Source organism: Tetrao urogallus (genome assembly GCF_951394365.1).
Source record: "Tetrao urogallus genome assembly, chromosome: 14".
NCBI lineage: Eukaryota > Metazoa > Chordata > Aves > Galliformes > Phasianidae > Tetrao > Tetrao urogallus.
Genome location: NC_136827.1, coordinates 11,789,854 through 11,812,330, shown reverse-complemented (window position 1 = coordinate 11,812,330; position 22,477 = coordinate 11,789,854). Strand labels below are relative to the sequence as shown.

The 22,477-nt window shown below is 45.5% G+C and overlaps 1 protein-coding gene across 4 annotated transcripts in view; it reads left to right on the top strand.

Moving 5' to 3' along the window:
- Positions 1 to 5,106, top strand: part of GRIA1 (glutamate ionotropic receptor AMPA type subunit 1) — a gene marked incomplete at both ends in the record, with an annotated part of 107,257 nt that extends 102,151 nt beyond the window's left edge. For all 4 annotated transcript variants that reach the window (XM_079542558.1, XM_079542557.1, XM_079542555.1 and 1 more), the window contains 2 exons: positions 2,965 to 3,099; positions 4,918 to 5,106. In XM_079542558.1, coding sequence (XP_079398684.1) covers positions 2,965 to 3,099; positions 4,918 to 5,106 — 324 coding nt within the window. The remainder of the gene's footprint in view (positions 1 to 2,964; positions 3,100 to 4,917) is intronic.
- Positions 5,107 to 22,477: the final 17,371 nt, after the last annotated feature.

Genomic DNA, 22,477 nt, shown 5'->3' with positions numbered 1-22,477 from the left:
ATAGTGGTGGTAGAAGAGAAACATAGCTGTTCTTCCCATCCCAGCAAGTCTGCCCCCTGCTGTGCCTCACTGGGCTTTCCTTGGCTTCTGTACTGCTGGGAGAGAAGACTCAGTTCAACCAAATCATCCAAGTAGTAGTGGTGGTAATGGTAATAATTATGCTGCTGCAAAGCAAATGCAGGTACCTCACAGCAGGCCTAAAATTAGTTGTGTGAAATACTGGTGAAGTCAACTGCTTTGGTCCATCTTCTGTCATTTACCAGTCAGTCTGATGTGACATCAGGAAGAAAGTGGACATGAAGAACTAGCCAATTCTGGCTGCCAGACCTTCCTACCCTTACATCTGGTTGAGAATGTCTCCATTTGGACCATGACTCACAAACTGGGGGTGGGATTGCAAGAATATTGTGGCCAGAAAAACTTCAAACTCGTATTCTCATGAAGCCTGGTTTTCCAAAGTTGGACGGCTTTAAGTCAAAGACCCGTGACCCATGTGGTCATGGGTCACCCTGCTGGCCAGTTGTGCTGGTACTTTATTTGAGAGGGAGCACTAATGCATTTTTTCTTTTCTAAAGCTTTTTCACAAGGCTTGAAGATCCTTCATATCTTGAACATCTCCACCCCTCTATCAAATCAAGCTGGAAGTATGGGTTGAAAATTATTATTAAGACAAATAGGCAACTCTGCCTCCTTCTCTGTCCCATCTTTCCCCCTAAGCACGTTCTAATCAGCCACTTTTCATTAAGAAACCAGGATTAAAGATTAGGATGTCAAGGAGGGCAGTACACCTCGAGGGGCTTTGTCCCTCCCTCAAGCTGGTGCAGCCCCTTCAGTCTGGCTTTGAAGAGGCAGAATACATGATGTGTGGTAACCCAGTTTTCTCAGAGTAATTGCTCTGCTCTTCCAAATCTTTGCTTAAAAAAAAAAAAAACTCTGTACATTTTTCTGCTGGTGCTTAAAAGTTTTTTTTCCTAGTAATCAGCACAGAGATAGCTGAACAAAAGTACCGTCAAGCCTGGGAGAAAAAAAAATACACAGAGGCAGATTATAAGAGACCAGATATATTACCCTTCAAATATGGAAAACTGCAGAAACTAAGAGGATATTTGCAGAAATCTCTCATTAGAGAGAGCACAGTAGAAGCATCGACAAGATTGCAAACTGACTGGTGTATGATCATTACATAATAGAGGAACCAAAGCTGTCCACCAGCGGAGACCATCACATCCGCAGCATTGTAACACAGGGGGCTCAGCAGCAGGCTCACGATGGAAGGTTTCTCCTTGTGGCACTAGAACCAATGACACGTGCTCCATGTGGACACAGACAGAAGGCTTTGCAGCTCCACCAGGATAATGGGATGAGGTGAAGGAGAGGCAGTAAAAAAAGATTCCTGAGATGTTCTATTCTGTTATGGCAGCTTTTTGAAAACTGGAATGTTTCTATATTTTGTGGTCTAATCTTTTTGTCAACAGATCCTAATTCTTCGAAAGATGGAATCCTTTACAAAATATACTTGCCTGAAGGACAATGTAGGCTCCTGACAGACTGCTCTTGACCCAAAGCTGTCCATGAAAACACTGGTGTTTGGTTTTGGACCTTTTTGACATTGATCCAGTATAGCTTTCTGCTATTGTACTTCCCAAAAAGTTTGGGCTGCTTATTGTAAAACTTGAGAAGGAAAGAAAATGAATCTACTGTCCTAGCAGGGTAAGGAACAAGCTCTGCAACCCAGCCGTCTGTATCTCTGCAGAGCAGTGGGGAACACTAAGAACTGCTCGAGGGCTTCATTTCCAATGACAGAAATGCCTACAAGTCATACATGTTATTCCTTATCTGCATCTCCAGAGAGCTTTATGCAGATTTCTTCCCTTATCCAGTGAGTGGGACCGTCAACACTGATCAAACCCCGGTCACTCCAATAGACTGGCTCTGATCTGTTGGGCCTGCTCTGGGGAAGCTGTAATGGAAATGCATATTGAGTCAGTATTGCAGAGCAACAAGGAGCACGGAGCAGGGCACCTCAGCCTGGTGGACTATAAAGAGAAAGCCTAACTTAGAAGCAAGAGTCTGGCACATGAAGCTGAGCCAAGTTTTTGAATCCTACCACTGCCCAGAGTGATCCTAATGCCCCAAATCCACCTGGTCAGCATGGACCACACTTTGAGAGTGGCACTGAGTGACGTCTGGGTTGGATGTAGGGGACTCAGTTTCCCTGCTGATGAAATGAGTCATTCTGAGACTCACCTCTTCCCCAGAGAGCCATTTAGGCATTGTAAAATCAGAACACAAATGCTGGCTGTGAGTAGCAGTCCATTAATAGCCCTATTTATTGCAAACCAAATAATTAGCTTAGACACGCATCAGCAGCTCTTGATTGCATATGAAATAACTGTCTTCTTAACACAGAAATGGAGTGTGTTTATAGGGACAGCTCAGGTGTCACCTCAACCTCAATATTAGAGAGGAAAGGAATAAAAAAAAAAAAAAAAGAAAACCCAGCCATTTCGATGTGTTGCTCAGCAACAGAATTTGCGGGGGAAACAATCTAGGAATGAAGGAATGAGCATTTCCAAGAGAACAGGTTATTTCAGGCAAGACATCAGGGACGAGCAAATGTCACACAGGCAGAGAACTTTTTTCCTCCTTTAATCAATAATTTAAACCAGACATTTTGGGTGAATAAGCGTTCGAGTTAGATGATTGAAAAACGGCGATCCCAAACCTTTACAAAAAGTCACACTGCTGAAAAAATGTTTATGTGTTTGTGCGAGGGAAACGTTAGATTTACTAGACACTGAATTAAAAATTGAAAATGTTCTTAGAAATGTCACGTGCGCACTTAAAGAGGGAGATGATGTAATGCCAACATTGCTATTTTGTACAGCATCTCTACCAGAACAATCTCATATTAATTTTGTTGTTCTCTTTCCCACATGCCCTCCCTTCTCCTTTCTCTTCCAGGACAAGACGAGCGCTCTGAGTCTCAGCAATGTGGCGGGGGTTTTCTATATCCTCATCGGCGGGCTCGGACTAGCCATGCTGGTTGCCTTAATCGAGTTTTGTTACAAGTCCAGAAGTGAATCAAAGCGGATGAAGGTGGCAACCCATTCCCAGGCCTTTCACACCTTCTCTCTGACACCACCCTGGCTCCAAAGCTGCCTTCAGAGACGGATGCAGCCCAGAACATGGGTGGAAGAAAAGACATAGGGATAATGAAGTGATCTTATTACTTAACTTGCTAGAAAGAAATAGGAGCACCGGAGGAAGCTAAGAGAGGATAAATGAGCCCTAACCCATGAGCTGATGCAAGATCAGACATGTGGCATAATACTCATTCAAAGTCCAGATATAGAGTGAAATCATAGCACAAATGGTAACAGGAACACATTGCCATTCCTTAAAGCAGGCTATGGCAATGTGTGTGCAGCATGGATGAAGTGTGTTGGAGTTGGTGTGATACAGCCTTTACTGCAGTAAAAAAAATCCCCCAACTCAAGCAGTTAACAGCAAGATAGAACTGGGGTAGTGTAATAATGAATCAGATCCTGTTGTTCCCTCTGCTGGCATCCTGTTGGCACTGTTTGCAGGTAGGCAGCAGTGACAGATGCTCAGAGCATTTGCCAGATTTCTAGCCTTGAACCCTGGTTGGACAACGTTCTCCCAGATAGGTACCCTGGGTAGGTGAAGTGGGATCTCCAAAGTCAGAATTACGGATTTTCAGAAGGACAAACCAAACTGTCTTTTGATGTTTCCTGAAATGTCTTTTTCTCTATTCTGTCACAGTCTAGCAGCAGAGTACTTCCTAAGGCCTGAGAGATTTGTTTCAGTCCTAATTCCTGGTGTGCCTAAATTTGTGTCCTGTCAAGAGGGATTAAATTTGAGAGCCTTGGGAATGCACATTTAATGCAGCATCTGGGGAACAAGTACGTCTTGACTCAGATGGTTAGCAGAGGTGATCCCTTACACGGATACCATTGTGCAGAAGGGTGCAGCAGGATCTGAGCTGTAACAGTAACACATCCAGTTTTTACATTTCGTGAGCATGGAAGTCAGTATGTTATAGGAAGCATGCAGCAGGTTTCATAAAATTTAGAGAGATTTTCACTTCCCTGGGCACTGAAACTTACCCAGAATCAAAAAGAAAATAAGCAATCATTCCTCTGGGCTTTATGTCACCGTTTCACAACATGCTTAACATTTTGTCAGCAATAATAACATTTCTCATTCACTGAAAATGTGCAATAACTCTTTTTGACATTGTGATTCAGGAAATTCTACAGGCAGTGAGAGCACAAGGACAAGAAAAGGTGTAAAAAATGGAAATAGCCATAAATGCAAAGAAATCAAAAGATCTCTTGTTTTAGAATTCTAAGAAACGAGATTCCTTAGATTTTGTAAAACAAATGCTTTGGACAGTATCTGGAACAGGAAGATGAGAATTAGTTTCCTGAATTAGGTTTGCATTTCCTAGCATTCCCTACCTCAGTTATCTCTGTAGACAAAAACAAAGGCACATGTTCAGTTTCTCGCATGTGGAAGGTTAAACATATGCTTGCAGTGAGTCAGAGCCCATCATATGTAACACTACAGGAGTAGTAATAGCATATATATGGGAGAAAGTGCACAGTACCTCTGAGCAGATCCAGTGTGATTGTTCTGATGTTGTAGAGTTTGAATAGTTTTTGCACATGGCATGTTTGCTTTATACTCCAAATCATTGCAGAAACATTAAATTTTGAATGTAGAAGAGGTGTGAATTAACAGAGAAGGTGCAGAAGGCACATGCATAAAGTGAGAGTGAATGAAGGCAGGGAAGGAGAGAACAGTGATAGAAGCACAACACAATTTCTTTGTATTGTAATTTCTCCAACATTGCTAAGGACAGGGGGAGACCCCCCCGTCTTTCCTAAAAAGGGTTTTTGTTTAATCCCACAGCAATCAATCAACGAAGCCATACGGACATCAACCCTTCCCAGGCCGGCTGCAGCAGGAGGCAGTGGAGAAAACGGACGTGTGGTCAGCCACGATTTCCCCAAATCCATGCAGACGATCCCGTGCATGAGCCACAGCACTGGCATGTCCCTGGGAGCCACGGGATTATAATTGGCCTTTTGACCCATTGCCTGGGTGAGAGCAGGGACAGCCCAACTCCACCCCCTCCAGAGCCAAAAACAAACCCAACACCAACAAGACAAATGACGATGACAGAAGGGACAATTGGATGGATCTTCTCGAGGAAATCAAATCTATTTCCCTTTTTCTTTTGCAAACAGATCCACCGGCAGGAGAACAGAAACAGGTCTGTACTGCAATAAGGAGAGCATAATGAGATTTAACAGACTCGTGAACCATCCCTGATCAAAGAACCACTGGAACACTAATGAGGACTATGCCATTTTGTTTTAACTTGGTTGTTAATAAGTCTTAGTGTGTGCAATATATACATTTTTTCTTACTAATTCCTGTGGTGTCAGGGTAACATCAGTCCTTTCCCCTTTCCCTGCTCAGCCCTTTAATCTGGTTTAGTTTGGGATGCAAACCGTAACATCTGAGCTACTAACAGCAAAAAGAAATTCCAATGAATGACAAGTTGAACTCCCAGCAGGGTGTCAACATCGACCCCTTTTGTCTATCGTGATTCTGTTGTGAATTTGGGGTGTGGAGTTATTGCAACAAGGCAGACAGAGCTGCGAATGGCTCTCCCTGCAACAGGAAGGACTGGACGCAAGAAGAAACTGAAAAAGAATATGAGGCTGTCTTACAGAGGCAAAGATATGAGTGAGTTTGGAAACCCCAGGTAACCTGATGATAAAGTGTTAATTCTTCCAGAGATGGTGGGTGGCAGTCCAAGAGAAGAATTATGTGCCTGGAGAGGAGAGCATCATGCATGGCATATTAGAGCAGGTGGCTGGTCTAAGATCGTGGTAGCTGCTGTTTATGGAAGAGAGAAGATAAATGCAGTATTCCCCTTACATGCCACGCTCCTGCCTAGGATACTGGGGGCTAATAAGCAATTGTGAACCCTTTCTTCATTGCTTAGCTTCTGTGTATGCTCCCTTTTTGGTGGTCACATAAGGGAGCCACCTTGAGCCGGGAATATCATCTCAAGACATCTAGTTCTAGATGGCTGCCTATTAACCAGTAAAACACACTAGAAGTCATGGGGCTGCAGTGGGAATAACCCAGCCTTTTTGCTCTGAAATCCCTTTATGGCCATTTTTCTAATGAAAAGGGACATATCTTAGACAGTTGGCCAGAATGGCTTTCTGGAAGGAACTGCTGAAGCAAACATAAAGGAGATCCTATAAGAGCTTCATTCAAGCATTCATGACATATGATTGCATCAGAGCTGGTCAAACTCAACCTTCCTGTCAAGCTGTGGCCTGTTCTCTGGTTTCAATGCCAAACGTAGCAGATTCCTACTCGTGTATCCTTAGCGAGGGGAAAGCATCCCCAAGCCAGGAAAGCAGATACCAAACTCGGTATTGCAGAAACCCATACTGAGGGACAGGCAGCTGGGAGCCCAGCTACAGGAATCAAAGGGACAAGGATGGCTTTCCAGAACCACACAAAAGATTTATTCTGTGAATCTTTGGCATGGACACTTCCCATCCTGGTGGGCCTGAGAAACTTCCCCAGAAGTGAAGAATCACTATGGGAGTATCTAGAGCAAGAGAAGATCTGCAGGGCAGGGACCACAGTGAATCCACCCAGCCTTGTCCCATCACCGATGGCACATAAAGTTCAAAACTTCTCTCACTCAGCAAATATCTGCCCGGGGACTGAGCTGCTATTGGAGTGTTCTGAACTGCTTTTTTCTCTCTCCTTTTTTTTTTTTTTCTTTTTTTTTTTTTTCCCTTCCTGCAACGTAGCAAGTGAGGAGCAGAAAAAGAAGAAAGGGAAGTGAACACGAAGTTATACAGGCAAATGACTGGCACAAGTTTATGAGGAGGATTGGCCCATACAGCTGTCCATAGGGCTGGAAACTGACTGAACACCAGTTTCCATTAGTGTACTCTGTAGAGCAATACGTTTACCACCTTTAACACCAGCCTGGTCCAAAGCATCTGTTCCATCTACCTGCTTGTCTTGCAACGCTTTGGACACCAGCAAGTCAAAGAATCAAGGTCTGAAGCTCAGGCACAGCATGTCTAGTGCCATGTTTTCCTCTCTCTGCTGCTGGAAACCCTTGTGGTCTTCATCTCTCATCACCAAACATGAGTTCTGTCATCAGCTGCTCCAAACACCTCTACAAGTCACTCTGTGTTGATTATCACTATTTTTAGTCCACTTTCCTTAACTTTAACTTCAGTTCTATGTAAGCACTAACATGGTCGGAGCAATCCTTCGCGCTAGCCTGCTTCCATGTCCAAAGCTCTCGGAGTCATCTGCTGTCTCAGATCTTGCCACATCCCAGAGAAGGCTGTCAAGCCCTTCAGTGCTCTGTCCTCCTCCAAAGACATGATCACCATGGTGGCAGGTCACAGGGAGCCCCGCTGGGCATGCAGACATCGATGGCATTGTGGGAAGCAGCGCGCCTGTGCCAGGACTGACTACCTGTGACATGAAGATGTGGGATGCGGTCTTCAAAGGCTTTTGATCAGCGACGGGGTTAAAAAAAAAAAAAAAAAAAAAAAAAAAAAGAGGAATAGGACAAAAGCGTGGAAAAATGTTAACTTGTAATATGTATTTTTACTACACTTTTCTTAAAAATAGAGTAACGGTAAAACTCTTAAAGACATTGACATTTTTTCTCAACAGGAATCCATATTTAACAGTTTTGGCTTTCATTAAATTTTGCTCTTTGGTACCTGGATCTTTTATTTACCAGCTATATTTGTTTTAACTCTTTTTATTTTATTTTCCTTTATTTCTTTTTCTTTTGTCACTGCTACTAAGGATTTTGCTTTAACAAACTGAGCAGTGTTTTTATTTTCACATTCTCTTTTCAACACTTGTATTGGCAATTATTATTTATACAAGAGTGAAACTATCAGCTGGAATTTTAGCACCAAGGATCCATGATCCATTTTTCATACCTGTCCACGCTGTTTTGTGCCAGTGCTGGATGTATGGACGTGAAAATGATGTTACCCCTCAGGCAATATTACCCAACCTGAATCAAACAAAATTTCCTTCATTATTGCTGTGTCTGACTTGTGAACAGCAGCCAAATAAACTGCTTCAGGTTGAAATTGGGAATCTATCTAATATTTTCCCAAGAGCCAGGAAGCTAAACATTCACTGGGTTCAAAGTTAAATATTTTACTTACTGTTCAGAGTTTTATGACGTTATTTTCCGAGGAGGGCAATTTCAGCATTTTAGCTTGTTTTTACACAAGGAAGCTCTAGTCAGCTGAGAGAGAATTCAGAACCAGCACTGGTCCAAAAATCCACACCAGGATTGGTTTTCCTGGGAGCTGTCATGCTGTTTCAGAAGCTCAGACATTCAAGATATTTCTCACTCAATTTTCATGCAATTAACCTGCTTAATTCCTCTTTCAAAAGTCTGCTGAAGTGGGAAAGAGAGTGGGATTTAAAGCACCATAGACAGCTGCCAATGCTAACTACTGATTCATGCCAATGCTACACCAGTGCCACGCTCTGAGGTAGCCCTTGGTGCCACAAATGTGGAAGGACATCTCTTCCCCATGGCATCATTCCTATGTGTTGGCTGGGGAAGCTGAGACACCCAAATGCCTTCAGCCAGGCATCTCAGCTCACCCCACAGGCTGAGGTTATAGACTCAAGGTCTCCAACATTCTCAAGGGGATTTCAGCCACTGGTAAATTTTAGGAGGAGAATCAGCAAGGGCCAGAATTAATGGAAATGGACTGTGAACCCTCAGGCTTCAAAGCACAAGAAACTCCAAATCAAGGGGCCTGAGAGAGAAGTTTTCTGTGGGCAGACTATGCTGCATCAGCCCATTTTGGTCTTCCGCACTTGTTTGGACATCCAGTACTGTATGATGGGCTTGAACCTTATCTCAAAATGCTCCCCTTGCTCCTTCAGTGTTTTGCTCACATTGCCAGTGACAATGCAGACATGCACAACAAATTTTCCTTTATCTCTTGACAAAAGCAAGACAAAATTCCCTTTTGGCAAAAGCAAATATCCCTTATGAAAAAGTCTTTAGCAAAAATAAAACCAGCAAAAACACTGAATACTGAACAGACACATCACCGAATCCATGCTTTTGTTATGGGATCAGAATCTCAGCACCAGGGCACAAGGCTAGGGTGATCCAAAAGGATTTGTGTCGACTTGCTTGTGCATGCATATACTTGTCAGCAAACACAACAAAAAACTCTCTTGTCCAAGCTCAGTGAAGGGATAGGGCAGGAGCATATACAACAACATTTGCTGTAACCCAGTGGTCGCCATCAAACATCCTGATGCACGATTCATTGGTAGCACAGAGGCACGTCAGAGCTCAAGTGACCCATCACAGTGGGGTATGGATATTCTCCAACATGGCATGGAGATTGCTCTGAGGCAGCACCTTGGAAATAGTAGGGTAGATGGCTTCAGGCCTTTTCTGTCAGCAGGTGTACCAGATTTACTGCAAATACCTTTCAGGGACTTGTGTGGCCTGTTCTTTGATGGCTGTTGTAGCTGCAGATATCTACAGATACCCCTTTTGCCTCTATGTTACCTATGGGCTCAGAGCAATTTTCCGAACATCACTGATAGTTTTGTGGCTTGCCAGCCTGCTGCAGGTACAAGCCTTCATGCCTGCATCTCTGGTAGCCAGTAATCAATTAACAGAAAAGCAATGATGTCACTGTGCATTCATGGCAGCCCACTGATCTGCAGCAGGGCAGGGCTTTGCAGGGCAAAATCCACATGCAGATCCCAGCTCAAAAGATGTTAATACCAAAGCTGCTTGGGCTACAAGGAAACTGTTGGTCATGTTGCTCCAGCACCACCCCTTTATCTCCATCCCCATCTCTCCTTCGTCTGTCAGTCCCACCTACAGCACTGCAACATGTGGTAGGATCTCATATGTATGTACATTGTGGTGGTATTATGGATAGCTCTGTGACACAACATAGCCAGCCCATGAACTCCTTGGGATGGGAAGAGAGATGAAAATCCAGCTTTGTCCAGGGCAGAAGTGATCCCACAACCAATCACACTGCTGGGCAGCAAGGAGACTTCAGTGGAGTGGTGCACACTTCAATGCCCCAGCTGCAAACAGAGTTGGGAAAGGATGGCAGAAGGTAGCAGTGGCTGTGATAAGCACATTCCATGCATACAAATAACGTATGAAACCTGGGTGAAAAAAAAAAAGGCAATCCAAGTTTAAGCTATGTAGCAGTCCTAATGCCAGGGACCTCATCCTCAACAACAAAATTCTGGTTGAAAAGAAAGAGAAAGCTGAAAGAAAGAAAAGACAATCTCTTACTAACATAGGCAGGATGGATTTGCAGGAGTCACAAAGGAATGGTGACCCCATTTCTCTTCAAGAATACATCTACCAAGTCACGCAAGGAAGGGCAGAAGGACACAGGACGGGACTGCTCGTAGCTTAGGGCATGCAGCACAGTGCATCCATCTCCATCCTGTGCAGAAAACAAGTCAAGGTGGTGCACAGCTCTCCCAGGGAGTCATCACTGTCCAGAGTGCTCCTGGCTCAGGGCATCCTCTGCACTGGGCTGCTAGCAAGAGAGCTCCCAGCCACGTGCAAAGGGAAACTTGTCCCCAGAGCAGGGAAATGCAGCAATCCTCACCCCGGCAGGGGATACTGAGAAGCCAGTGTTTGCGCTAATTGGGTAGTACACACACATATGCATACTCATATATTAAGAGAAGCTTTTGATGGCCCAAATTAGCTGTCAAGGTACCTCTTCATTCCTAAGGATCAATACTGTATAATGTAACAGCACAGAGTGTGTTCATTACTCTGCAGGGCTGGTTTAACATGCTGTCTGGATCCCTTTGGCAGCATTTCCTCCTCCGTTTGAGCTGGCATCAGAATTAATGGCATGTCGTGTTCTATAAGTCCTGACTTTTTAGATGAAAGGTGCACGGTGTTGCTCGCATCAGTATTACAGTGTAATAAATCAATGCTTTCCTGTTGGAAGGATTTCAGACAATTTCACAACTTGCTCTCAGGAACTCAAAAGATGACCTATCTGCCAATGGGCCAAAAGAAAAAAAAACAATAATAATAATAACATCTGCAGTATGCTGTGAGTAGGGCTCTGGAGCCAAGTATCAATCCCAAAGCTCCACCAAGTTGCACAAGGTAGTGCACAGCTCAAGGAAACAATATCTTGACACCAAGAAGCTGTGGGGCAGGGACAAAGCCTGATCTCATTCAGCAAACAAGAAACAAAAGCAGAGTGCCAGAGCTTCCAGTTTGAGGAAAAACGACAGGAAAGGGGAACAGGAGCAAAGACAGAGCATGCCAGGGCAGAGCAGCAGCAGCCACTGCTGGGCACTTATTTTATGACATCTTTACAAAGTAAACCATAAATTCCTCTGATCCCAGGAGCTCTTGTGCAAGACGGGGAGAGGCTGAACTTGAAAGAGAAGCCGTTTTGCTGCCTCAGAGTAGCTCAAACCGTGTGACAAGCTTTCCCCACTTCAAAACCGATGTTGTTAGCTTCGAAATCTGCATTATTAATATTTCAATGTGAGTCCCACCAGGAGCTGCCGAAAGAGCTCTCCTGGACTCGTGACAGCTCCTCGTGTTTGATTCTAATCATATATGAATGCATGAGCTAAGAAGACATCATTAAAAGTACATTAAGTTTAATTATGCTAGCAGCCACAGACAGTGGGAGCATTGGCTTAATGCAGGACGCGTAATTACATCAGAGCAAATCCATGGGATTCATATTTGTTAAAGAAAATGCTACTGGTCTGGTTGTGTCACTACAATGGGATCCAGTTAAGGGAATGGGTTTGAGGGCTCCTCCCACCCACCCCTCCTCAGTACCTCTGCACGCTGCTGAGCCCTGGTGCAGCTCGTTGCACACCACGCTTCATGAGAGCATCAGAAAGCCCCAGGGGAGATGGAGAGGTGCTGCCAGGCTGTGGAACCAGTCCAGGTCTCTCTGCAAGGGGCTGGCAGGGCAGGGCAACTCAGGCATGGGAGTGCCAAGCGGGTGAATGGAGTCACAACCTGGTGCAGAGGGGATGGAAATGGATACTTGCAGCGTGGCTGCTGCCCTTCTGTGGGTTCCAAGCGCTATTGGTTGCAAAGCGGGTTCAGACAGTTTGCAAACAATGAAACGATAGAAACAAAACAATACAAACAAAACAAAACAAAACAAACAAACAAAAGCAAAAAAATGAAGAGCTTCAGCTCCTCCTAGGGCTGGTGCAGCTCTCTCCACTAACACAGCAGGCAGCAGCAGGGCAGTGCCAGTGACGCAGGGCTGTGACACAGGGGAGGTGGCACATCCCCACACCCAGCAGCACGGCTTCACAGCCCACCCAATGCTTTTCTCTGCAAAGCCAACAGCTGAGCCCCCCACTCACCCACCCCATTGGTGATGGGAGTGCAGGGGAGCTTATAGGAGGCTCCATTGAGCCCTCTAACATCTGCCCCAGTGCTGACCACAGCTACTGTTAGTGCACAGTGGCCCCTTGCTGCCTCTCCTCTGTGGGGTCAGAGCTGCCATTGGAAAGCTGTAGCACGGAGGCACAGCACAGCAGGACAGATGGGCAGGAGTAAAAACATAATGGAGCAAAAAAAAATCTTGATGGAGCGAAAGTCCCTAGCAGCAAAGGCTGGCTGCAAATGGTCTGCAATTACTGTGTAGAAAATTACAGATTTCTAGGAAGATTTCCAAATAAAGTGCCCCTGAACTTAGTTTGGAGAAAATCTTTGTTTCTGTTTAGCTTGGTTTTTTGTTGTTTTTTTTTGTTTTTTTTCCCCTCTTTTGAGAGAGAGAGGCAGAAATTCCCCACCACTCGGCCCACTTTATCCGTGCCCATTTCCATCCTGGCTAACTCCATCCCATCCTCTCCCTACTCATGCAGATGGAGGTGGCATCACACAGGTGGGACTGTGCCATGAGACAGGATAGGACAGCACCCCTGTGCCCAGCACCATCCTTGCACATAGGTGCTGGAGGACCCCTGGGTATTAGTTGCCATGAATGTGGTTTCCACTCTCCCTGCTTTTCAGGGGATTTAACTGAACAAAAGTGGTCATCAGCATTTCTAATTTCAATCTAATAAACATGGGAAAATTCCGGCTACAGGCTGTTGTGATTTTATTTCCCATTATAGTGAGCTGAGTTGCAGCTGTTTGCCAATGGCCATCATAACCCTGGCTCAGGTGAAAGGTGGGAAGAGACATGGCATGGATGCAATTAAACTTTCCTCCTCTAAAGAAACAGTTGGTTTTAAAGCGAATGGACACACTCATGTCTTCTTCAGCTGGGGGAAGGAACACGTGGATAGGGAGAGAGGTTTTAAAGCAATCCAACATCATAATGTTCTGTAGAGAAGGCATTGATCTTTCTCAATGGGCAGCAATTGATACGTTCAAAGAGCTTTGTGTGCGTGCATGTTTGTCCCGGCACAGGTGGGCACAGTCTGTTATCTGAAACGAAAGGATCAAAAAAAAAACAATCAAAGCTGAGCACAAAGAGCAGCTCTTACGGGGAGAGAAGTGTCAGGACCTTTGTATTCCCGACGGCAGTTCCTTTTGGTGTGTACGCCCTAGGATAAGATGAAAGAACAATCCAGGTGTAATTAATTGTGCTTTCAGAGGTTAACAACCAATCTGTCAGAGCTGTGCCCACTGAGGGCTCATGGGGGATTATAAATTAACCCCTCTGTGGCTCGTTTGCCACAGAGATTCACTTTGGGAGGAGGTGGAGTGGTTGCTGTAGTGCTGGGAGCTCCAAGCTGTCACTTCCTAGGGACTCATGGGCTCTGACAGCACTCTGCAACCCTATCAGCTATCCAGCAGAACTCAGCAAGCTGCCTAAAATCTCCATCTATGCTGCAGCATGCTTTGGTGAGATCACAACATACCTTTTGTGAATGGGCTTTGTGATGATGTGAGTCTGTGCCAGGTGAGAGGAAGGGGACAGCCTGTGGTCTGATGCTGTAAGGCATGAGGTGGGTTGCAAAGGCACTCACCTTTAATGCCTCAGGAAGGAGGAGAAACGTTCCTTAAGCTCCCAGGCTGTGGGATTTGCTGGGTAATTCCCTCAATGATGAGAAGTTCTTCAGCTGTTGACAGAGAGCTGAGGGCTGCTGTGCATAAATAATGGAATGGTGATCAGAAGGGGTCAAAAGGTATCCCTGCAAACTGCTGAGTAATGTGCCTGGGGCTTCACAGGAAAGCAGTGCAATGGTGGAGGTATAACTTCTGGTAACCATACTGTGTCAGGTAGTGCTGTGTGCCAGGAAGAGCAAATCTCATTGTGTCTGGGCCAAGAGGAATAACTGTGCTCATGCCAACAGTCTGCAAATGGGAGAAACAGCCCTGAGTGCTTTTCCCAGAGCCAGACTGTGACAGACTGCTGTGATTTGCTTTGTTTGTCTGTTTTTCCTCCTGAAGATGCCTGTGTTTCTGAGGGAGGGAGGTGCGGTACGTTTAATGGGAATGAGCTTTGTGAAAACATTTGATTTTGTGGGGGAGCTCATTAGCTAAAATGACGACTATAAAAGAAAAGTTGTCAATGTGAGACATCTAAGGAGAAGATAATGAGTTGTGCTGCAAAGCAAAACTGGGTGGAAGAAAAAGGTACATACAGTTTCTGCAGAGGGTTTTCTCTTGCAGCCTCTGTTAAATCCTATGAAAAATTGGAAAAACTTCAAATCAAGAAGAAAGGGAAAAAATGCTGAGTCATACCAAAAACATCCTGCGTGATGCTGGCCAGGCACTATGGAGAAAGCTGACCTGAAATGGAATAACTGGGAGGTCAGCGGAGCAAGAGATCCTACCAGATCCAACAGTATGGCATCAAGGAAGGGAAGAGCCCACGAGCAGTAATGCTCTGAGCAAACCTGTGGATCTGCCACCATGCTCAGCACGCAAATGGGAAAGGTGGGGTGGGGGAGGAGGAAATGATCATAATATAACTTGAATAGGAATAAAAAGGTTTTTTTTGTGTGCTGCTTGGCTGAGCAGCAGTGAGGAGAAGGCGGCAAAAGATATTTGATACTGTTTGGGGTCTTTTATGCGTTTGTTATCTCCCTGCTAGGGACTGGTTGGTAACTGCTGCCTTCTACCATTCTGATGTGGATCCCACAGTAAGGAGCAGGCTTTTTCTTACAGTGCCCTCATCTGTAATTTGAGGAGAGGTGGCGTTTGCTGGAGTGTTTCTGCAAAGTGCTGGGGCAGTGTCAGTAAGTCTCACTGCTGTCCTTATGGAGCAGAGAGGTTCCTCAGGTCTGTCACCTTGTATACGACAGCAAAAGCTCTCCCAGAGGAGCAGAGGAAGATCTTTTGTCTGACCACTTGGTTTTGAAGCCGAGTTTGGGTCCCATCAGTAGGGAAAACTCCTGGAGACACTTTCCTGATCTAGTTTGCTATTAGAGCTATTGAGATCTTTATCTTCCAAGATGAAAGTGGGATAAAAGCAGCTTCAGGACACATCTCAGCATGGTAAACCAGGTGTTTGAGCAAAGTCCAACTATGCAGTCAGTAGACACAGCCTCCGAATGACAGGGACCAAGCAATGGTGATAATTGTACTGCCAGCAATGGACCGATGCTGTGCATTTAGGCTTCAATTAATTTTCTGGCTCTAAATGATCTGCCTCCTACTGCTTACAGCAATTACATCTTGTTAATTGAAAATACCGTTCATCTTATGTCTAGGAGAGGGCTGTGCAAAAGTAGGGCAACAAAATCTGGAGTCAAGGTAGCATGAAGGGAAAGGGGGGGGGAGAATGAAGCTGAAGGAGAAAGGCAGCTGGAGTAGCTGAGGGAACAACTCCAGATCTTTGTTTTCCTCTATCAATTCAGGCTGTCCTGGTTCAAAACAGGGTGTTCTTCCTCCGTCCTCATTTCCCAGAGAAAGCCCTTTGTAGCGTGGAAAGGATCTTGATTCCAATGTTCTAGGAATGATCCCAGCTTCCTGTCTCTAAAAGAGGTTGTGAACGCCTTAAGAGAAAACTAGCACAGGTTTGAGTTTTATGTGGTTTGGTGTTGCTTTTCCTTAGTTGGTTACTTAAAACTCCTCTTTGAGTTTTCTGCCAACTGAACTTAGTGCAGTAAGGCTTGAAGAGACTGAGAGACAGGTAACGCTCTGGGTTTCAACTCCTGTCTAAGAAGTGAGGAGAGAATGGGCAGCATTAACAAGATGATAAGCCCAACTTGATCCGGAGGGAGAGAGGTGAGCCCTGCTCATCTCAAAAAGCAAAATGTTCAACTTTCTTGTTATCAGATTGAAACCCCTGAAGGCATCTTGTTCCTTCCAGCTGCTTCTGCAGCCTTGGGCAGCTCTCCTGATCTCTCCAGCACCTGGTATTCCTGGTCAATTGTAAAGGAGGGGTGATGGCCTTCATTTCTGTCCCACTATGGCTCACCTCTAAAGTGCATTTAAAAAAACCTCATAGCATCTCTGTTGCTTTTCTGACAGACTCTCATCTTTTAATCTGGGGCTAAAAGCCTTTTTATTTGTTTGCTTTTGTTCCTTTCCTTTAACACCTGATTATTCCAGGATGGCAAGAGGCAGCTGTACCGGAGCAGTTCTTCGTTTTGTGCATAGGTGAAACACAAACAGTGACAAATTGATGATGGAGTAAACACATTAGCGTGAAAAATCCTCAGATGCATCATAAGGTATCTCCTCTGAGTCTGCTGAAGTGATAATGCTACTGCAAGTGGCCTCTCCAGAAAGGAAATAGTCCCCTGTTGGTTATTGGTTTGATTGGATTGCAGTGAAGCTTCACATCAGTCCTGAAATACGATCTGTAAAGCCAGCAGAAGTGTGCTAGGAGACCAGGAGAGGATTGTGGTGCAGGTTGGCTTTGCCTGGCAGCACGGGGTGAGCTGGGGGCTGGCACTGAGCAGGGCAGCAGGTGGAAAGGTGAAAGGAGTGTGCTCTGCATGGGCTTAGAAACCCAAAAGGAAAACATCTCTAGTTCTCTCCTTGCCATCTAGTGTCTGTTTGTGTTAAAGATTCCAGTTCATCCCTGAATTAAAGCAGTATCTGTGCCTCTTACTCTTGTGCAACTATCTGTTTTTTGGATAACTATCCAGGTGGATCTTTGAGCCCTTACAAAAACAGAGGAGAATACATCTGCCCTTCAGCCCTGACTCACCCAAACCTTGTGCAAATCATCCAGATGTGCTGTTCCAACTGGCTGGGGACATTATACCATGCTCACCCCAACCTCTCACACCCATGGATATAAGCTTCTCCTAATTGGGTAAAAACAATTGATGGGCCTTTTGTCACAACTCCAGTTCTAGGATTTCAGCAGCTTTTAATTCTCAAGGCAATTCAGCTTTGGGCAAAAAGCAATTGCGCTGCCCTGGCTGGTGCCTGCAGTAACATGCAGTGCTGCTCTGCCCATCGGCTGCTGCAGGAGATGCACTGGGACTTGGGGGCAGGGACTGAAGGAATGGAGGTGTTTGATGTTTGCTTGTTTATGTATTTAGTAGCTGCTGTCTCCACAAGAGCCCCTTTCTGCACAGGAGTGATAAGCTGTGCTTGGCTCCTGCTTGTCCACCCCTGCTGGTTCCTGTTGCCATCTCATCAGCAGGCACCAAAAAGCCCCACTTTCATCCCTGCTGGGCTGCCCTCCCTGCCCTGCTCCAAAATGCTGCTCGAGTGCCATGGAAACAGCACATGGAACTGCCATGCACAGGAAGGGAGAGGGAAGCAATGTATGGGAGCCCAGTACATCCCTCAGGAACCCACAGGATGACTCTGGAATGATACCCGCATTTAAATTGTGACACGGTACGTGAAGCTGTTGCAATATGTACAGTGAAGTCAATGTGCTCGCATGGCATAGATCTGTGGCTGAGGGTGGGTGCAGCACATCTGGAGCTGCGCAGGCGGTAGGTGAGCCTGCCCTGATGTGCTGGGCTCCCATCCAAATTTGGCCACAGATGGGCTGGTGGCCATGGGCAGAGCTCTCTGCATTGCATTGCCTGGGAGTGGAGGCTGGGAAGGACACAGCTCCTCTTCAAGAGCTATAATTAATACTGGGAAGCTGCTGGCTGCTCTGGCAATCCCAGTTATCCACACTGTCTGTGCCGTTCTCATATCCCTTCTTAGTTGAGGGTACTTATTATCTTTATTAATTACGCACAGCAGTGCGCTTAAAACAAGGAGGAGGGAGGGAGGAATGGCCAGTATTTTCCCACTATGGAAAAGCAAAATGTCACATTTTGTACTTGTCGAAAGCAAAAATCCTTCACTTCAAGACGTGTGAGATGCATTACTAATTGCACAATTATCTTGTTCCGTGGCACTTGCAAAAAAGAACTTGGAGTGCTTTCAGCAAATTCTGGTGTTGAGGAAATAATGAATTGTTTAAAAAAAAAAAAAAAAAAGTACTAAATTAAGTGCTCTCTCTTCATGAGAATATGTTCCTAGGTTTCGTGGAACTGTCTTCACAAAACTTTCTGAAGATGAAGGTAGCGTGCATTAGTAAGGTGCAGAGGTCAGTGTGGCCCTGAGTAAAGGAAGGGGTGAGTAAATATGGCTCATGTGGATGATTTCCTTTTTGTAACCTGGGAAAATGCCAAAACATTCAGGTACCTCATAGGGAGGTAAATTTTGCAGATCTTCTATTGGGAGCTCCCCAAAGGCTTGTTGGCTTGTTGGGCTGCATCCCTCTCCTGTCACACCATGGCTGGCAAAGGGTGATCCACACTCTCTGTAATATAACTCTGAAAGCAGTCGTACTGATAACGGGCATTGAAAACAGCTTTTTCTGCCTCTCCATCCCTCTGCTACAAAATGCACAAAACCCAATATGTGGGGCAGACTTGGATCTATGTTCCCCAACAGCCTGGAGCAGAGGGAGGTCCTGGTGGCACAGTGGAATGAGGAGAGCAATGTTGCTGAACTCAGCATGGGGACTCAGGTGTTTGGAAACCTCTTCTGGATCAGAGGGAAGATGAGTCTGTTTCTGTGAGATTGATCTGCGGGCACCAACAGAGTGTTCAGCTGGGCTTCTGTGAGAGAGGCAGCAAACAGTGAATTAGGTGTCAGCCTGCGGAGACATAAGAGAAATGGGGAAGCACAACGAAACATCACTGCCTTCTGCCTTTCAGTGGCTGTCAGCTGGGCTCAGTCAGCTCCTTGCTACCCTAAAATCCATGGTTTTGCCGTGGTGACTTTGTGCTCTGGTCTGGTGCACCATTCTTCTGCTTCAGCCTGTTCTGAAAGTGAAACATTCAGAAGCAACAACCTCAAGCAACACCCTTGCTGACAGAGGCAGCCTGGTGGTAAGTTGGGACGGCTGTGCATCTCAGGGGAGGTTTGGGCCAAAAATCCTGGAACAAGTTAAACTACCCCTGAAAAATGATTGCAAGAGCTGGATGCGTGAGATAGGCAGAATGAAGAGTCTGCAAGTAAGTGGGGGGAGGGACCATGCTTTCAAGTGTTTTATAATTATTAGGATTTATTTAATCCTGTTTACATTTACCTTTGTGCATGAAATTCATAATAACTGTGGTGTGCAACCGGGCACAGTGGTGATATACAAGATCTTATTAATGAAGGCTATGGGAGGATTTGGGATATAGAAGGAGGGGTGTTGTGATGGAATTAACACCTGCTGCTTTCCATCCCTTCTAAAAACAAATTGCTTGTCAAGAGACTCAATGGGGTCCAACTACCATCAGGTAAATACACACGAGAAAAAGAATTGGAATACAAAATACAATGGCTCACGCAGGCTCCAAAATGTCTTGGCTCCTTAGGCTTGTAGCCAGTGGGCTCTGCCTTGCCTCAACATGGCATTGTTCAAGGACCTTTCCTCTTCTCTCTTTCACTGCCTGATGCTAATTCCTGTGTCTTTTTACAAAGTCTTGCACAAACTTAAATGCAAAGGAGTCATGAGCAGTCAGGCTGGCATGAACTGTTGTTTGCATCTCAGCTCTGTCAGTAATGCTCAAAGTAAAAGAGTCAGATTTTAACCAGGTTTTGTGTCAGAATGGAAACAAGGATCAACAGATTTCTGGCCTTGTTAAGAGAAGTTTCACTGGTACTTGAGCCTTATGGACCATTTCATATTAATAGAAAGGGACATTAAGTGCTGTCATACTTCCTATAGATGTGAAAGATGAGAGCTCAGAGAAGAAACTTGTTAATATTGCCCAGTGCCAAACCAGCAATTTAGCCTCTCCCTGCACAATATCTTAAATTTTCTGCTACAATATGAGGAGAGGGATCTGTACAGAGACTTGTTTATTTCCGGATTTCTGTTGTTCTTCTGCCAACAGAAACAGCCACACGACTAACCTGTGCCTTTCTTTGTGCCAGGTGTTGAGTAAGCAGCTGTATTGGAGACAGCTGAATGCTGAGGGAAAGAAGTTCCCCATTGCTGCCTGGATGGATGGTCCCACCAGTCCTGCCTTGGTCCCAGGGGATGGTCTTGTGTGCTCTCCCATGTGTCATGACTTCATGACTGTACTCCTTGGATTCCATCTTGGTTCATCTTTGGAAGGGAGATAAGATAATCAAGAGACCAGGGACGTACATTGGGCAGCTTGGGGTAACAGGTATAATTCAAGAATCATGCTGAGCATCCTTGGAGTGATCTGAATGCATCACCCTTCTTCCAGCAAAGCATGGGAGACTCTGGGCAAAGGCACTGGGGCAGGAATGAGTGGCTGTGGTTCCCATGGCAGTGGGACCCCATGGTTATGTGGACCCATGCCCACAAACCCAGGGATGAGAGAGCCCAGGTCTCCCACAGACAGGTGGAAAATCAAAGCTCAGCTGAGCACAAGACAGGATGACAGGCCAGCTCAGCAGCAATGTCTTCTTTCACCATTTGAGAGCATCCTGCAGAAAACAGGAATGAGAGCTTATCTCCAAGAGCTGTCACTTCCCCACACTGCCTTCAGCTCAGTGCTACCGTGAAGTCACTGTGGGAATGTGACCTTTATGGGGAAAGGTAAGTTGCTGTGGCTTTCCTGGTGTTTAATGTTCTTCATTGATTAGTTTCCACCTCCCTGAAGGGAGGAGGCTTTGACTGTGAGCCAGAGCTCAGCAGTACTCAGTGCTGTGGGTGGTGTGAGCTCTCAAGTGAGAAAACTGGCAAAGCAAAATGCAGGGAGTGACTTTCAGAAATGAAGACAAGAGAAGGAGTGACTCTCAGAAAGGATACTTCTTTTAATCTGGACTAAAGCCCCACTTACTTCCACAAATCTTCTATTGTCAGAGGTGCACAAAGTGTGACAGCTTATTTCAGCTCCAAGCCGTGATTGCTACACCTCCCCGGTGCTTCCATCTCCCCCTGCCCATCCTGTGCCAAATGCTCATCGGTGGAGGATCGGTGGCCTTGGGGCTGTGACAGCTCTGCCCTCCCTTCTGCACACAGAGATGCAGCGCAAAACAAAGAAGAGAAGCGAGAGGGGAGCGCCGAACCAAAGAGCAGTCACAGCTTTTGTTGTGCTAAGTGTTTTGTGCCAGCTTAGACAAGGTAAATATAATAATAGCAGCAGATAGTGGAGGAATACTGAGTATTAAGAAGCAGCTTTGAATTAATCTCAGCTTTATTTATTTATTTTGAACAGCAGCAGCACACCTCCTAATGCCCTTATCTTTTTGGGTGCACCTGGAACTGTGGAAGATTTAAACTTGCAAAGCTGAAGCTTAAACAGAGTAAACAGTTTGGTCTCAAACAGTCCAGAATGGGGGGGAAAGAGAGAAAAAAGAAAAAAAATAATTAATAAAACATACTCTATATTTGGTCTTTGGATTTGTTGCATGTGTAGAAGAGGAAGGCGTGGGGAGCTTATGGATTTGTACAGAGCTGAAAGGTGCCTGCTGAGCAGCCTGCGTAGCTGTGCATGCAGAGCTGAGGGAGCTGCTGCTCTCTGTGCCTTGATCTGCAGGGTCACAGCCCTGGGGAACCACAACCAGGGGCTGCCCACCATGGACTGGTGTGCTCCTTACACTGAGATGGAGTGGGGAAAGGGAGGATTTTCCCAGCTTTTGGGGGATGCCACGTCTGGCTGCTCCAGGGTTAACTTTTAGCCAAGATCTTGCAAGCTTTTGGGGGCTGTTTGTTCAGATCCCTGGACATTTGTGCTACTCAGTCCATTTTTTTTTTTTTTAACTATTTGCAGCAAAGCAGGGCACTGTTTATCAGGAAGTGGAGAGCCACAGCAGAAATTCCTTTGCCCTGTGAATAAGATGTGATCAATAGATGCCTCTTTACAACACTGACCACTTCTTCCACGCTCCCCAAAGTCCTGTTATGAGCACAGAGCCCCAGAAGACCTGAGCAGGAACCCCCCTGTGCACGCAGGCCAGGCTTTAAGGTATCATTTGGAGTTCAGCAGCAGGTTAATCTGCCTG